Source organism: Miscanthus floridulus, chromosome 16, assembly GCF_019320115.1.
Source record: "Miscanthus floridulus cultivar M001 chromosome 16, ASM1932011v1, whole genome shotgun sequence".
Lineage (NCBI taxonomy): Eukaryota > Viridiplantae > Streptophyta > Magnoliopsida > Poales > Poaceae > Miscanthus > Miscanthus floridulus.
The window spans coordinates 32123958-32136517 of NC_089595.1; the positions used below are offsets into that span (position 1 = coordinate 32123958).

A 12560-nucleotide genomic window follows, 5' to 3' on the forward strand; every position below is an offset into this window, starting at 1 on the left:
TAAAAAATAGCCCAAATTAGCAGAGATTGGTCAGTTAGCTAACAACCAATTGAAAGCTTATTAGCCCCTGTTTAGATGGGCTACGGCTAAAAATTAGCTAACTACGGAGTAACAATTAGCTAATCAAAACGCATCTAATAGATCCTTAGACATTCTTATAGTATATTTATTTAGTATTATGAATGTTAACAATACAGGAGTACATTCTTCTATAAACTCTTGACATTTTATATTTTAGGGCTCGTTTGGGGGGACTTCGCGCCGCGGCTGCTCTGTCGGAGTCGAAGCCTCCAAGACAAAGCTACTTTTCTGGGCTACGGCTCCTCTCGCGTAAAAGGCTCTTGCTCCTCCCATCTAGCGCCAGAAGTGCTTCTCACAGGTGCTGCGTCTGCCGGCTCCGGTGCCTGAACCCGTGGAGAAGCCGGTGTGGGAGCCACACCAAACGAGCCCTAAGAATGGAGAGAGCAGTTGTCAATTGTGTTATTTGACCACGGAAGAGGAGAAAATTGGGAGAAGAAAAAGATGAAATGCCACCTGGCAAGAAGCAAACAAAACAGGCAAACAAATCCATCTTTTCTTGCCATGCCTTGCTCGGCTAGGCATTGTTTGTCCAGGTAGACTAGGCTTACCACCAAGAGACAAGAGAGAGGACGATGACAAAGCGAGAATGAGACGCAACCAGTTAGTGCCAAGATAGCAGTAGCAGGCTCGTGGCCTTCAAGCAAGAACCGCCTAATAAGATCCGTGGCTTGCCTACCTTGCTTTGAATTCAGAGGATACAGATGAGTGACTGGGACAACATACTTTCCAGGAAAACCCATACGTAACGTCAACCAGTCAGTTGCTTCTAAGCAACCCATGTTAAACAGCTGGCTGGCCATGTATAGTTTCGTGCCCATCTCAACTATGCTCAGCCAACAAGTTTACAATCTGCAATGCACTTTTTATTGTATTTACCTGGGAGCTCTGCCAAATCAGCCTTGGCTAGTTGGCTACAACAATAATCATGCATGAATAAATGAATCGAATGAGTTAAAGAAAAAAAAAAGATGAATCTAATGTACAAACACACTGGTCAGTTGGGCCGGATGACTGACAGGACGCCCAGCAAGAGCAGCTTTGCCGGCAACAAGAAAACGACCAGCAAGTGCGCATGCCTCCGGAGCTGCCTCAGCACATGCCTCCGGTCTATGGTGGCGAGCGCACCATACACCTCAATGGGCCACCGCAGGAGCCGCCGTCGTCTCTCCTTCTCCACCCTCATCTCCTTCCGCAGCACAGCTCGTATGGACCTTAGATACGAGTGCACGTCGTGGTCTCTGTAGACAGTACCCTTGGGACCATAGGCACAAGCGTCCCTGAGGATCTCAAGGGGGTGCGGGGAGTTGAAAAAGGCAGACAATGCAGATCGCAGTACTGTGGGTGAAGTATCTGAATCCACTGCCTGTCCGCCAATGAGGTACAGGCCACTGCCTGCTGGAAGAAGGTGGTGATGGGGGGACAACTTCTCATCTGGTTGTAATATGAACACCTCACCCATAGGAGCATACAACAGCTTCTGCAATTAAGTCACAGTAAAATGGGTTATACCTACTATACCTCTTTAGGTCAAAACTGCAACAGCGAAGTCACAGCAGAGATAAATGACAGTAACTAAGGAAAATAGAATGCAGCCACAGCAAAGGTGCCCAAAGGCTATACTTGATCAATGATTTTTCCTCTGCAAAAATACAATCCACCCTGACTTGAGAAAGTTAACCGCTATAATGTACTGGTGTATTCAACATGTCCACCATAATTGCCTCTATGACAATGCATAATTTTCTATCAAATAGGGAATTCAGATAATTAACATTCTATGATCCAGGTTCTATAAATATCGAATATGAAATTCAGATAGCAAAGATTCTATGATGCAGATAAGAGCAATGAAATTTGGCTAGCAAATATATGGATTTACCTGGTTCGTAAGGCAAGGGTGACTGCGGAAGTTTCCATTGACAAGCTTCAGAATGCTAGCAATATGATCCGGGTAGTGACAAGAAAATGCTCGAGGAACAATGTCCCGGTGCAAGGTAATGGACTGCACATGACTTTTTGGCAAACCAAGCTTCTGAAGCAAGTAATCACCACCACACATGACAGATGGTGAACCAAATGTTATGACAGGTAACAAAGAAGCAGCTGGAGCTACTCCTCTTATTAGGAACATCAGGTTCACAAGCAAAGCCAGGCTTCCACCAAGAGAATGCCCAGTGAATCGTAACCTTGCAGATTCACCATGACTCTTTAAGTGAGATTTGACATATGGCAGCATTTGCCTGTATATTCCTTTGGCAGCCTCATATATTCCCCTGTGAACGAGCACGTCAAGACCCTGTTTGAAAAACGAAACTATGGAATTACATAAGGCAAGAGTTCCTTCTGTTAACACAAGATATGCTGCATGTCATGAGAAATCATTGCATGATGATAAATGTGAGCCACTAAACCTATGGGGCCCTTCCGTAAAGATTACGGGAAGGCTTCTACTATTGAAGTGAAAAAGCGAGAAGGGATGTGTAGTATAAGGTTCCCAAACCAGAATCTAATATCACAGAACTAGACTGAATTTATAGAAGTATTCATTTAATACCCATTATTATTGGATAGTCGGGCAGAACAGGATGCAATTGATAAATATTTTCTAGGCTCCATCATATACTTGAGATGACTTGTAAAATGTGAGACACATGAAACTGTAAATCAATTTAACCAGAAATTTCAAACACTTGAGATGACTTACAAAGTACCTCAAATTTAATTGGTTCAAACAGAAGATTTGCCTGCCATGAAGCAATTGTCTCTGAGCCCTGCAAATTTAAATAAAAGAACAAGGACCAATCAGGCTATAAAGCTAATGGCAGGTACTAGTTTTACCTGAAAAAAAAGGAAAAATGACTAAACAGTTTTCTCTGAGCCTCACATATAACACTGGCCATTATTTGCTCTACCTGAATCACAAAATATCTTGTGTTGTTTTGATTTTCATCACAAATGAACCATTCACAAGGGCAAGATCTTGAAGAGTTCAGGTCATCTGCAACCGCCTGCTTTGTTTCCTCCTTTGCAGCAACCATTGAGGTCATTGAATTTGTTGTGGCCACAAACGAAGCCTCGTCCATAGTCAGACCTTCAGTTTGCGCATTTACAATGGCCTGGATAGTACGATCTCGCCTACCCTCATTCTGAGAACCGAAGGGAAGAACTTCCATGGCTCGAGATTGCATATAGGAAGCGGCAGATGCAGCAATTCGGTAAGCTGCCAATGGATTTATCCCTTGGCCACTTTGGTGCTCCTGCATTCTCTCATGTTCAGAGTTAGCGCCATATGTTGACTCTTGTTCATCTGAATGTCTGGACGGCGTGCCTATGTTTGCATTCTTCCTGTCACTGGGATTTTGATCCTCCTGGTTACAAGGATTTGGAAGTTTTGCCCTCTCTTCAACTGACGATGTTACAAACGTCATGTTGTACTTCTGGAGATACCTTGGCTGAGACGGTGAAGAAGTAACAGCCAAAAATATGAGAACCAGGACACAGGAATATCTATCTATACGATGCAAATTAGACAGCTAGTAACAAATTAAACATGCTGTCCTGAGTAAGAGTATATATTACAACAAAGTCCAAATTTCAAATTGATATTAGAAGAATTAGCTTCGAATTATAACCACAAACAGGAGAATTAGCTGACAATACCAGAAAGCAGAGGCCCGAACTTAGGCAAACAAAGTGAATCGTGGAAAAGTCAGAATATCTAGCATTTCCAGAAGCCGTAGGCACGTGGTTAGCTGAGTCAAAGATCTTCTTATTTTGGTATTTCAGGCGGAACAAGAAAACTTAGCCTGATTCATTTATTTCTTCTATTATTAAAGGACAATCTGGTGCTAAACAAAAGTCAGATCTTAGAACTGAGAAGATTTAAGAACTTCACAATTTCTAATTAAGCCGAAATGCAACGTTAGTAATTCTTCGATGAAACAAAAAGATCAAAACAATTCAACCCAATCAGAAGGAGACCTTTCCCCGCATGATCATGATCAAAGACAAATTAACAGAAGTGACCACGAAATCGAACGAAAGGAAAGGTCCTTATCGCGTCTGTCCTTACCTTGATCCGGGGGACCATGTAAGCGAAGTTGCAGAGCCCGGACATCCTGGAGTACAACTTGGCCTCCGCGAGCGACACCTTCCGCAGCAACCTCGAAAACGCGGCCCGATCGAGCTCCTCCTCCGCGTCAGCCACCGAGCAGCCTTCCTCGCTGTCCGTGTCCGGTCCAGCGCCGCACCTCCCCACGCACCGCTGGCTACTACTCCCGTCCGGCCCCTCGTCGCGCGACGGCGATGGCGGCGGCGACGGCGCCGCCGCCGCCGACGACGACGACTGCACGCGCAGTATCTGCAGCACCCAGTTGCCGCCGCCGCCGCCCCTGCCGTCCTCCGCGTCCACCGCCCGCCTGCGACGGCGATGATCCCTCGCCTCCTCGACGCCCGCCGCCGCCTCAGCAGCCGCGGCGGCGCCCAGGGCATTCTCGGCGCCCCCACCGCGGCGGCGCGGCCACAGGCCCAGCAGCGGGGAGTGGAACCCGGGGGCCGGGGAAGCGGCAGCGGCGTGCGGCGAGGGAGCAGGCGCGGCGGATACCGGCGCCGCGAAGGTTGGCAGCGGCGGCGGCCTGACGCCGCCGGGCACGAATCTCAGGACGTCCATGGGTTGGTCTGGGTGGCGCCTCCGTCCACCGTCCGTATTATTTGGGCGGTGAGATCAAACCGGACGGGCAGGGGAAATGGGAGGTAAAAGAAAGGGATGGAAGAATTTGCGAGTCTCGTCTCGGTGGCGCAAAGGATCCGAGTGCAAGAGAAGAAATAGTAAACGTGGCGCGGAGGGGGTGCGAGTGGCTATATACGGGGAGTAGTAGTATGACACAGGGATTAGGATTGATTGCGCACGTGGATTTACTCATGGTGACCATTCCGTGGGGGTCACGGTCACTGGTGGTGGTGACGTGGCGTTACGGCTTCGTGTTGTTTCCCTCTCTCTCAATCAACAGTCAAAAAGCTAGGGACGGCAGCTACGGATCGCGTACTGTATCCTGACCTGTATATACGGATCCGTAGCTGGCAGCAGTAAAGTTGTGTGTCTTGCTTCTGCTACAGCAATATGTTAGAGGAGAAAAAGACATAACTATAGTTGCATCGGAATGGCTACATAGATTAGTTGAGGGGCCGTTTAGATTCTTTATTTTGGAGGAATTAAAATCTACTTAATGAAGTAGGTTATTTGGTTTAGAATTTGAAATTCCATAACTTTTCAAAGATCACATAAAGCTTATCTCAAATTTATAGGACGAAAAAATAAAAATTGATTCTATAGATCACCATGTTATGCTTCTACTCTCTAACTTATAGCAAGCTCTCCAACTCGCTTTCCTATAATAAAAATGAAACATATAAGCATATCTCTTGCATTGCTAACAATAGTATATAAATATATTTCATATATGCAATCATATTAGCTTAACTAATATATGACTAAATTATGATTTATTAGAATGAATTCAATTTTAGGATCCAAACGAGCCCGACAGATTTTGAGATCGAGGGAAGATATATTTATTTAGCTATATTTATTTTGCCACGCCTTCTACTAAACGGATAACTTGTCTTGCCAAGGTTTTTTAAAGATAAATGGCCACATCATATGAGGCGAGTTAAAGAAATGAGTCAACGACAATAAGTTAAGTAAACACGTTAAGAAGTCACACGGACTAAATTGTGGCAGCAACCAAATACGGGACTAAAATATAAACGTGATTGCCTAAGGTTAAGTTTGAAAAACTTATTAGTTGCCAGCTAAATATGCTCTCAAGTCACAATAGTCGTCTTATTATCAATGAGGGCAACAGCTAATACTAAAATTTAATTAGTCCTAAGTAGGAGCTGCTATGTTAAGTTGGAGAGTTCACCACAAAAAGCCTAACCGGTTAAATTACGCCTACTTCCTCCATCCCTAAATAACTGTTGTTCTTACTTTTCGAAAAATAACTTTGATCAATTTTATATTAAAAAATATTAATATCCGTGGTATATAATTAATATCATTAGATAGATCGTTGAATCTATTTTCATAATAAATTTATTTAGAGATAAAAATATTGCACGTATTTTTTACAAATCTAGTCAAACTTACAGCACAGAAAAAAAACAATAGTTATTTAGGGTCGGAGGGAAGTAGTCCTGTTAAAAATGATATGACTGATGTTTCGATAATAACCATAAGCTCCAAGTGTTCTTTCTTAATAGCAAGTCATGTATCACTTGATCGCTAGATATCTACAGATTGAACTGATAAAGCGGGCGGTACATGATGTTTCAATTTAATCAATGATCTGCCTTGATCACTATTCAACCTATGAATGTTTGCCAAAGGACTCGCAAGGTAATTGTGAGTTTCAAAACTAAATGATCTTCAATGGGTAAAAAAAAAATCCCATTTCATTCTACTTATGGTGTAGGTAAACCAAGATACTTGAGTTCAAGTCATTTGTCTCACAACAAGGATATTTCTGACAGATTGCATAGTTCTAGTAGAATGGCTTGTAAGCATAAAACATCACGTTAGCCCAAAATTGATTTGACTAAATTTAAAACAACTCTTATGCGTGCATCTCAACATAAAAAAACATGTTAGATGCCACTTTTTGAAATTTGCATTTCCTTACTATCGTCAAAATACATTAAATTAAGTGCCATTGACTAGAGATCTATTTCTGTCTATTGCAGTAGTAAAATTGCTCTTCCTCCACTCAAAAGTTAAAATCACACTACCCTTCTCTTGGCCTTCACAGTTACGGCCATACGACCGACTCCTACCAAATTCACATCTTCTCAAATCCAATCCTCAAATTATAGTTCCCAAGTCAAGCAACGAAGGGGGCAGGGGATAGGGAGGTCAAAGGATGAGTAAGTTGTACCTAGGCGCTTGGCGGCAAGAGGTTGCCCTAATGGCCAAATCGCGTCAGGATGTGCACATGGACAAATGAGATGTCAGGCAACCGAACCCTGCAAGCGCTATGATGCACTGTTGGTCAGAAGGGGAGAGGCAGGTGATTTGGCGTAAAATGTGGCCGCAGGGAGGAAGCTTACAGGGTCGGGATGTCGGACTACAGTAAGATAAATAGTTATTTCTAAATCATGCCGGTTAGCCAAAATAAATACGAAATTAAAACTATCGATCTAGCCAAGACTACATCCCTCTAAGTTCACAAGCACCTTATAAAGATTTTAATTAGGCAACAAAGATGTCAGGGTAGTTAGAGATCACCTAGTTAATTCTAGAGCAAAGCCACACAAACCTATACACTGGTACTTTAGCAACCAGGGAGCTACTACACATACTAGTGATGCAAAAGCACAAAGCTCCTAAGCTCACTAGCAATGCTCAATAACAAGGTTACACAAGCCAAAATAGATAGCATAAATCACTTAGCTACACAAACTAAGCAACATGACTAATAAGGTTACTAAAACCAAATTAGCCACGCAACGGAGCTACTTCTATGCTACACAAGCAAGAAGATAACTAGCAAGCTACTAAAGATAAACTAGTCACAAGAGCAACTACACAAGCACAATGTAAATAAAAGTAATACAAGCTTGTGTTGCGCGGAATGCAAACCACCGAGAAAGATGATGAAGATAATGTTGACACGGTGATTTTCTCTCGAGGTTCACTTGGTTGCCACCAAGCTACGTCCCCATTGTGTCGACCGTTCACTTGGTGGTTCGGCGACTAATTGGCATCATGAAAGGTCCTAGGATGCTGCCTAGAGGGGGGTAAATAGACATTTCTAAAAATTAACACCTTTAAATACGAAAACAATTAGAAAAGGGAGTTTCTAAAATAGAAACCTCAAATTAAGAGTAATACCACTCCTCACAAGTTAGCCACAGAGTAAACAAGGTATAAAGAATATATCTAGAAGCTACAACCCTGCAACACAAAGTTAGAACAGAAAATAAATATTTTCAGCACAAGTGAAAGCTCTAGTTTAGTTTTGGTGAATTGATAAAACCCTAAGTGCTAACCTAGTTTATCAAGTGATCATGAGATAGGTAGGTATAAACCATATGAGCTATTTTATTTTGGTGATAAAGACACTTAGAGAGTGTGATCACATTTAGGATTGATAGCCGTACTATTAAGAGGGGTGAAACTCGTATCGGAATGCGGTTATTAAAGTGCCACTAGATGCTCTAACTCATTACATATGCATTTAGGATCTAGTGGAGTGCTAACACCCTTGAAAATATTTGTGAAAATATGCTAACATATGTGCATAAGGTGATACACTTGGTGGTTGGCACATTTGAGCAAGGGTGAAGAAGATAGAGTCAAAGAGGAGTTAGCCGCGCTGGTTACAGAGTGACCGGACGCGTCCGGTCGCCACACCGGACGCATCCGGTGTGAATCAGAAAAAACAGTGTTCGGCAGAGCAGTCGATCGGACGCTGGCAGCGTCCGATCCGGTGTGGCCGGACGCGTCCGGTCGAGCGTGGATGCTTACTGTACTCCACCGGATGCTGAGGCTCAGCGTCCGGTCAGTTTCTAATAGACGCGTCCGGTTGGTCCTGGTGGCTTACTAGACTCGACCGGACTCGGCGGTTCTACGTTCGGTCATTCGTAGTTCTGCATTCGATCGCATGAAAGTGTGGGCTACAACGGCTACCTTGTCTTATACTGGACACGTGGCGGTCTGGGAGAGACTGGATGCATCTGGTCGACTTACCAGACATGTCCGGTATTCACGACTGGAGCGTCCGGTGCTGCGTCCGGTCGATTAGACCGGAGCGTCTGGTCGACGCGCAGTCAGCTCGGTTTTTGAGCTAACGGCTCTATTTCATGAGTGCCTCTATTTAAGGTCCTATGGTCGGCTCAAGCTCAGACCTTTGGCCATTTTTATTGACATAGCAACCTTGTGAGCTTAGCCAAAGCTCCTCCCACTCATCTTCATCATTGATTCATCATCTTTGTGAGATTGGAAGAGAATCCAAGTGCATTGCTTGAGTGTTTGCATCTAGAGGCACTTGATGTTCGTGTTTCGCTGTGGGATTCGCTTGTTACTCTTGGTGGTTGCCGCCACCTAGACGGCTTGGAGCAGCGAGGATCGTTGAGCGGAGGGTGGTGATTGTCTCCGGCTCCGATCGTGGTGATTGTGAGGGGTTCTTGACCTTTTCCCAGCGGAGAGCCAAAAGGTACTCTAGTGGATTGCTCGTGGCTTGTGTGATCCTCATCTTGTGTTAGTTGTGTGGCATCCTATCAAGGGTTTGGTGTGTGAAGCCAATTAGTGCGTGAACCTCTAAGTGAGTGAATCACCACAAGGAGAACTAGCTTGCCGGCAAGCAAGTGAACCTCGATAAAAATCATTGTGTTCATCATTGATTCTAAGGTGATTGGTCTTTATTGTTATTCATCCTTGTGATTGATTGGTTCTTTCATCTACACGGCGGTATAACCCTCTTGATCACTCTCTTTACTTTACCGCAAACTAGTTGACAAGCTCTTTAGTTTAGCTAGTTGTGAGAGCTTGCTTGGTTGGTTGGTGTGGCTCTTTAGTTAGCCTTTGAGAGCACACTAACATAGGGTAGTGTCATAGCTATTGTGTGAATCGACACTATCTAAACTAGAATTGTGGTAGGTGGCTTGCTTTTTGAGTAGGCTAGCGCAACACTTGCTTTGTCCTCATAATTGTCTAACTATTTTATTAAGTGTTGTTGTAGGAAATTTTATTAGGCTATTCACCCCCCTCTAGCCATTAGGACCTTTCAAGTGGTATTAGAGCCGAGGTCACCATAATTTGAGGCTTAACAACCTTCGGTGTAAAAATGGCTCAAATCAACAACACTAAGAAGCCACCTCAATTTGATGGCACAAATTATCCATATTGGAAGTCAAAGATGACCACACATATCAAGTCAATCAATAGAAGAGTGTGGAAGGTGGTAGAAACCAAAATTGAGATTGAAGATCCAAAGAATGCCACCGTGGGTGAAGAAGTGCTTCTCCAAAACAATGATATTGCTATAAGTGCCATTCATGATGCAATTGATGAAAGAACATTTAAGCAAATCAAGAATATTGAGATGGCACATGAAGCTTGGAAGAAGTTGAAAGAATCATTTGAGGGCACTCAAGCCATAAAGGGTGCTAAGGCATACATCCTCAAAGAAAAGTTTGGAAGCTTCAAGATGAAGGAGGATGAGAGTGTGCCGGAGATGTTCCATAGGCTTCAAGTGCTTGTCAATGATCTCAAAGCACTTGGAGAAGAGGTGAAGGATAAGAACTTCTCCCATAAGTTCTTGAGGTGCTTACCTTCAAGATTTGGCATATTGGTCACTATTCTAGTAAGAAGCGGTTTGGACACTATGACACCAAATCAAGTATTGAGAGATATAATGACCGATGATACTTATAGAGATGATGATGAGAAGGAAGAAAATAAGAAGAAGAAGAAGGATGACAAGAAGAAGAGCATGGCATTCAAAGCCACATCATCAAAGGGCAAAGCTAAGCAAGAGACATCAAGTGAAGAAGATGAATCTTGGATGATGATGATGATGAGAAGATGGCTCTCTTTGTCAAGAGATTTGGCAAGTTCATGGTGAAGAAGGGCTACCATGCTAGAAGGAAGAAGTCTTCATCCAAGAACAAAGAAGAGTCAAGAAGGTGCTTCAAGTGTGGAAGCAAAGATCATCTTGTTGCTCAATGCCCATACAATAGCGACAATGATGATGACAACAAGAAGAACAAGAAGAAGGACAAGAAGGAAAAGAAAGAGAAGAAGGACAAGATGGCATTCAAGAAGAAGAAGGGTGGTTCATATGTAGTCACTTGGGATAGTGATGCTTCCTCAAGTGATGATGATGATGATAGTGATGATAACAAGACCACCAAGAAGAAGGTTCTTGCAAGCATTGCTATCAATGAGAAGCCTTCTCTCTTCGAATCTTCATCATGCTTCATGGCTAAGGCCACTAAGGTACAATCTTATGATGATGAAAGTGATGAAGAACATGTTGATGATAATGAACATAAAAATGAAAATGATAGTGATAGTGATGATGATGAACCTACTAAGGATGAATTAATTGACATGCTAGAAGATGCTAAAGAACACTTTGATATCAAGAGAAGGGAATACAAAAGCTTGCATAAGGAACTTATAGCCCTTAAGCAAGCCTTTATGAGCTCAATGCATCTCATGAGAGGCTAGAGGAAGCCAATGAGAAGCTTGGAAAAGCTCACAAAAAGCTTGAAAAGGCTCATTCATCTTTGCTTGATGAGCAAAATAAAAAGAAGCATGTTGAAACTTGCAATGTAGGTTTAACTTGTGATATAATTGATGAATCACTATCTATGCCTATCATTGTTGCTCCTACTAACCCTTCTTGTAGTATATCTACTTCCACCTCATCTAGTAGTGATGGTCTCACTTGTGATGCCTCACTAATGGTTGAGAATGAGAACCTCAAGAAGAGGTCACTAAGCTCACTCACACTTTGGCTAAGGCCTATGGTGGTGAGGACCGCTTACTTATGTACTTGGGTAGCCAAAGAGCTTCTCTCTATAAAGAGAGATTGGGCTATACCCCTAAGAAAGGCAAGGCAACATTTGCTCCTCACAAGACTAGTTTTATGAAGAACAATGGTCGGTTTTGTACTAGTTGCAAGTAAGTTGGTCATAAAGAGCAAGAGTGCAAAAACAAGAGCAAAAATGTTAATGTATTCTCCCTTAAGCTTGATTCATGCTATATGCTTACTAAGAGTACAAATGGTGTGAATGCTAAGTTCATTGGTAAACCATGGATGGGCTCAAAGAAGAAAGCCATTTGGGTACCAAAGAGCTTAGTGACTAACCTTCAAGGACCCAAGCAAGTTTAGGTACCTAAAAAGAATTGATCTTCTTTTGTAGGTCAATTACAAAGCCAGAGGAAGGCATTGGGTTTTTGATAGTGGGTGCACTTAACACATGACCGGTGATGCAAGAATGTTCAACTCAATCAACACCAATGGCAATGATGGTTATGATAGTATCACATTTGGTGACAATAGCAAAAGCAAGGTCAAAGGGCTTGGTAAGATTGCAATATCCAATGACATGAGCATATCAAATGTGTTGCTAGTAGAAAGCTTGAACTTCAATTTGCTATCCATGGCTCAATTGTGTGATCTTGGATTCAAATGCATATTTGGAGTAGATGATGTAGAGATCATAAGTGTAGATGGCTCTAACTTGATCTTCAAAGGTTTTAGATATGAAAATCTATACTTGGTTGATTTCAATGCTAGTGAAGCTAAGATTATCTACATGCTTATTCACTAAGTCTAGCATGGGTTGGTTATGGCATAGAAGGCTTGGTCATGTTGGAATGAAACAATTGAATAGATTGGTTAAGCATGACTTGGTTAGAGGCTTGAAAGATGTTGTGTTTGAAAAGGATAAGCTTTGTAGCTCTTGTCAAG

General features: G+C 42.8%; 1 protein-coding gene across 1 annotated transcript; it reads right to left on the bottom strand.

Annotated features, from left to right (window-relative positions):
- Positions 1 to 220: 220 nt before the first annotated feature.
- Positions 221 to 4886, bottom strand: LOC136512442 (phospholipase A1 PLIP3, chloroplastic-like). Its single transcript, XM_066506404.1, has 5 exons — positions 4154 to 4886; positions 2994 to 3533; positions 2793 to 2852; positions 1961 to 2377; positions 221 to 1558 (listed from the first exon to the last, which is right to left on the bottom strand). Exons 1-5 carry the CDS (start codon positions 4748 to 4750, stop codon positions 1076 to 1078), a joined length of 2097 nt encoding a protein of 698 aa, XP_066362501.1. The 5' UTR covers positions 4751 to 4886; the 3' UTR covers positions 221 to 1075.
- Positions 4887 to 12560: the final 7674 nt, after the last annotated feature.

Bases quoted from the DNA above. Each gene is read 5' to 3' on its own strand.
- LOC136512442 (XM_066506404.1), bottom strand. From the start codon at position 4,750: ATGGACGTCCTGAGATTCGTGCCCGGCGGCGTCAGGCCGCCGCCGCTG. The intron at 2,378-2,792 runs GTACTTTGTAAG...TTTTTCAAACAG, and splicing joins TTGAACCAATTAAATTTGAG to GGTCTTGACGTGCTCGTTCA. The intron at 1,559-1,960 runs GTAAATCCATAT...ACTTAATTGCAG, and splicing joins ACCCTTGCCTTACGAACCAG to AAGCTGTTGTATGCTCCTAT.